This window comes from Otolemur garnettii, unplaced genomic scaffold (assembly GCF_000181295.1).
Source record: "Otolemur garnettii isolate 467f Iridium unplaced genomic scaffold, OtoGar3 scaffold00141, whole genome shotgun sequence".
NCBI lineage: Eukaryota > Metazoa > Chordata > Mammalia > Primates > Galagidae > Otolemur > Otolemur garnettii.
This window is the reverse complement of record NW_003852536.1, coordinates 45213-49815: the sequence shown is the minus strand read 5'-3', so window position 1 is coordinate 49815 and position 4603 is coordinate 45213. Positions and strand designations below refer to the sequence as shown.

At 46.7% G+C, this 4603-nt stretch overlaps 1 protein-coding gene across 1 annotated transcript in view; it reads left to right on the top strand.

Annotated features, from left to right (window-relative positions):
• The first annotated feature begins 727 nt into the window (after positions 1 to 727).
• Positions 728 to 4603, top strand: part of THEGL (theg spermatid protein like) — a 39159-nt gene continuing 35283 nt past the window's right edge. The window contains exon 1 of the mRNA XM_003798818.2: positions 728 to 1253. Coding sequence (XP_003798866.2) covers positions 728 to 1253 — 526 coding nt within the window. The remainder of the gene's footprint in view (positions 1254 to 4603) is intronic.

Here is a 4603-nt window from a genome sequence, read left to right as displayed (position 1 = left end):
AGATTGCCTCAAAAACACACAAAAAAGACTGTGGTATGTTGTATTTAAAAGATATTACAGTTAATAAATTAATGGACACAGTTGTACTGTCCACAAGATAATTATAGGCTTTTAAAAATAATGACTTATAGCTCAGGGCAGTGGGCGGAGCGCCCTATAACTAGACACGCGTTGTTTATGAATCTTCTTTTAATTCTGTCCGTGTTGATTTGCGATTGTGCATAGAGCTTCAGGTGACGATCGAGTAAAAAAGTCTAACTTTGAGACTCTTTTTTAGTGTGAAGCTTGTGCCAGATGTCACAGTGGTGTTGCTCTGCCGGCCCAACGGCCGTTGATTGCTGTGCGTTTACTAGAAACGGATGGAAATGAGCCTCGGTGGCTGAGGGCGTTGCAATACTACCGACCTCCACGTCCCCTCCTGGCGTGCCTAGGGGAGAGAGGCGTGTATGGGGAACCCCCGAAACCTAGCCGTGACACCTTCTGCCCCACGGCCTCTGCGAGGCGTGGCACCTTTACTGGGGGACAGGGCAGGATCCCGCCCTGTGTCCGCTTCTCTGGCGCCAGTGGCCCGCACCTGCGGAGAACTGCGCATCCCCTCGGCAACCGGACGACGCGCAGAGAGGGGGCTGGGGCGGGGGGCGTGGCGGGTCCGGTGAGCAGGACCCGGCCCCTGCCCCACCGCGCTGGACGCCCGCAGCGCCCCGCCGGCCCGCAGGAGGTGGCAGGAATGGAGAACCCGGAGTTTTCAGGCTCATCCGAGCCGTCGGAGGAGACAGATGAGCCAGACACGACAGAATTATCCGCAAGCTCCGAGGTCTTACCGAAACCCCCTGTTGTCAAGGTTCGAAACGTGTCGGAGGAGCTTAGGGAGTCGGAGCTGGAATCGGAGAAGCCCGAGGAGGCGGATGAGCAGGATTGGAGAGATCTGGACCAGGGCGATGAAGAGGAGCAGGACTGGAGAGATCTGGACCAGGACGACGAAGAGGCCAGCGAGCCCCGCAAGCCCCGCAAGTCCCAGGGACCCCGCGAGCCCCGCGTACACTACTACGAGGCCGAGGCCTTCGAGCCTCACCGGCACTACGAGCCCCATGAGCCTCACGCACCGCACAGGAGCCGCAAGGCCCAGAAGCCCCACCAGTCCCATAAGTCCCGCGACACGGAGGAAGTCGAGCTGCTCCCCAAAGCCAAGTTGCTGTTCTCGCCGTCTCTGATCACCAAGGTCCCGCCAGGGCTTTGGCGGTACTCCCTGCCTGGTAGGTGTCCCCCACCCTGCCCCCTCTTCCGCACTACCCCATCTGGAACTGAGGGGTCCCCTGGTCAAGGTCTGTAAGCATAAGGTGACCAGATCTTAACATTGGTAAAGCGGGACACCATTGCGGGGGTCGGGGGGTATGGGGGGGTGGGGGTGGAGTGGGGATTCTTAGTTACAAATGGTCTATATGGAGCAACAAACATTTCATAGAACGCAAAAATAGTATTGCAATAATATATATTTTTAAAATTTCAACATAAGTACAATTTACAAATATAATACATTAAAAAAATTATGTATAGGGTGGCGCCTGTGGCTCAAAGGAGTAGGGCTCCCGCCCCATATGCTGAAGGTGGCCAGTTCAAACCTAGCCCTGGCCAAAAAAAAAAAAATATGTATAGTATTATTTTATTCTTTAGATTGCTGTGTTATTTAAAAGGTCATGAAATTTTTCACAAGAATTTGTTAAATTATATTTCACACATAAAACGGCTTTCAAAGTCTCAACACTTAATTGTTTTTCTGATGTCCACATTTTATTTACCGTAGGAAAAAATGCATTCAGTCACAGCATTAGTTCCTGGTAAGGACAGCGTGTATCCCACAATTTTTAGTGCATTGTTGTATGGAACATGGTTTGTTTCAAAATGATGAAATATTTCTAAACATTGGTTCTCTATTGTGATTTTTGCTGATGCCCAAAAGTTAACCTTTTCCTTATCAATATATTTTATTAAGAATGATACCTTGTAAGTCATGTCACTTTCAAGGCCAGTGCTAGACTTTTTGCTGCCACTATAAAATATAAATAATACGAGTACTGTCCGCTAAATTCATGAAATAAATAAATTACTTACCTAAATTATCTGAATAGCTGATTTGTTGACATCATTTGTTTAACTAGCACTAGCACACAGTACAATGTGTATCGTCTGAGAGACAGTTACAAAATGTTTTCGTGGTTGCCAATGCCAAAAAATGCCATTGTTCATTAAGTCCAAACAATGGTGGTCGAATTCTAACAACTGATCAACAATGAGAACTTTGATAAGCAGTTCTCAATAATCTGTTCTCAATAATTATTTGCTATTATTAAAGTTTAACATTATAAAATTGGCTCGGCGCCTATAGCTCAACCGGCTAAGGCGCCAGCCACGTACACCTAAGGTGGCAGGTTCGAATCCCCAGCCCGGACCCGCCAAACAACAATGACGGCTGCAACCAAAAAATAGCCAGGCGCTGTGGTGGGCGCCTGTGGTCCCAGCTACTTGGGAGGCAGAGGCAGGAGACTCGCTTGAGCCCAGGAGTTGGAGGTTGCTGTGAGCTGTAATGCCACGGCACTCTACCCAGGGGGACAGCTTGAGGCTCTGTCTCAAAAAAAAAAAAAAAACATTATAAAATTAACAAAAAATAATATAAAACTCATATCCTGGCGAAATATCCACATGGCAGCGTTGGGACCAGAATTGCCACTGAGAGACCACCACACACATGTAAAGACAAAAGGTGCTTTATTTTGCAAGCATATGCCTGGGCCACTCTTCCCTTCAGCTTGAGCTGGAGGAAGGGCGACCCCCTAGCGAAAGCAACCTGAGGTTTTTAAAGCACATAGAGGAATTTCACTGGGCCAGGCTGCTATTGGCTGAGCTGTTTATGGTTAGGGACCCTCTGGGGGTGGTACTTGTTTGTTCCAGACAGTTTGGCTCCTTCTGAGCTAATTGTCCTTGCCTAGAAGCCAGGGAGAGAGCCAGTCTCTTTCTGATACCGATTCCACCTGGGCGACCTTGCCCAGGAGGGGAGTAAGGAGTTTACATTAGCCTTTTCCTTTCCAAATGAAGTTACATTAACCTTTTCAGCAGCGGAGAACCGTATGTTCCCTTCCTGTTCTCCTGCATTTCCCTAGCTTGTCGTTTATTCTTTCCAAAAATTGAGACCTTTCTAAAACGCCACAAGATGTGGGACAAATTGTTAAAAAGTGGGACTGTCCTGCCAAAAGCAGGACGTCTGGTGACCTTATGTAAGTAAGAGCTTGGGATTTTAAAAGAACTTAAATCTGAGCCATTTATCTGCTGCTCCGAAGTCATCTCTGTTTGCACTTTGAGCAACTCCAAGGGGAAATCAACATGCTGATGAGGAGAGAAACTCAATCTCCTTACTTCCTTCACTGCCACCTGATGACCCCCAGCTGTCTTGGTGACCTATTTGAGGCCTTTCTTGGCCTCCTTTTGAAGCCCTTCTTAATTTTTCTCTGCAGTTAGTCATTGCTAAGACCTTTTCTTACATCACTTATCTTTTTTTCCCCAACTAAAAGGAGAGATCCCTGAGGAGAAGATATTTTTGTCTGTGTTTGGCACATAGTCTCATGTGGAAACAAAACATACATTTTGATCAAATATTTAAAGAGTGCATCTACTAGATGTTCACCATATGCTGGGTCCTTACCAAGTTCACAGGGTAGCAGGGCTGATGGGACTTGGGTACAAACATTCTTGCTCTAACCACAGTGGTGTGCTTTTGACCCTTCACTGCTGACATGACCCCAAACAATTCTTTGTTCACACTGGACTTCCCATCCCCATGCTGATCAATTTCCCTTGCACCTTCTTACTGACTCCCTCCTGCCCCAGACTCCATTCTGTGGCCGATCCTTGCAGTTGTTCCCTTCCATCTTCCACCTCCCTTGGCTCTCTGGCAATCCACCATACTTCTGAGAAAATGGCAACCTTGGTTAAACCCAGTCTTCCTTCTACTCTTCCTACACCAAAGCAGTTGGGTCTTGCTGTACAGAATCGCACAGTCATACTCACTGGTCTGTTTGAATTACATCTCCATTGGTCACTGGGCACTGCCTAGCAAGCTCATTTCCTTCACTGGCAAGTTCTCCCAGTCTCTGAGATGGTGACTTTATGCCTTTATGTCACCTCTCCTCCAACCTTCACACCAAAGTCTTCATCCACCAGCTGAAGACTTTGGGTCATACTTTACTGATCAATCATGAATTCCCTTGTGTTCTTGAGTCTATTGCTTTACTCACATCTGTACCCATGGACTCTACCTTTTCTCATGTTTCAGGGGTAGAATTGTGTAGTTTGGGGTGAAAAGTAAAATTCTTCACATGTGCTTCAGATTCTACTCTTGTCTCTTGAAGAAATTTGTTCCTAAAGTTATTCCCTCTCTCTCCTAAAGCATTAATTTCTCCCTATCTAATGAATCTATCTCATGAGCATACACATACACTCTAGAAATCTTCCACCTTGAAAGAACCCTTGACCTCATGTGTTTTTTCAGACCCCTCCTACCCACCACCACTTTTCTTTTCTTTTCTTTTTCTTTCTTTTTTTTTTTTTTTTT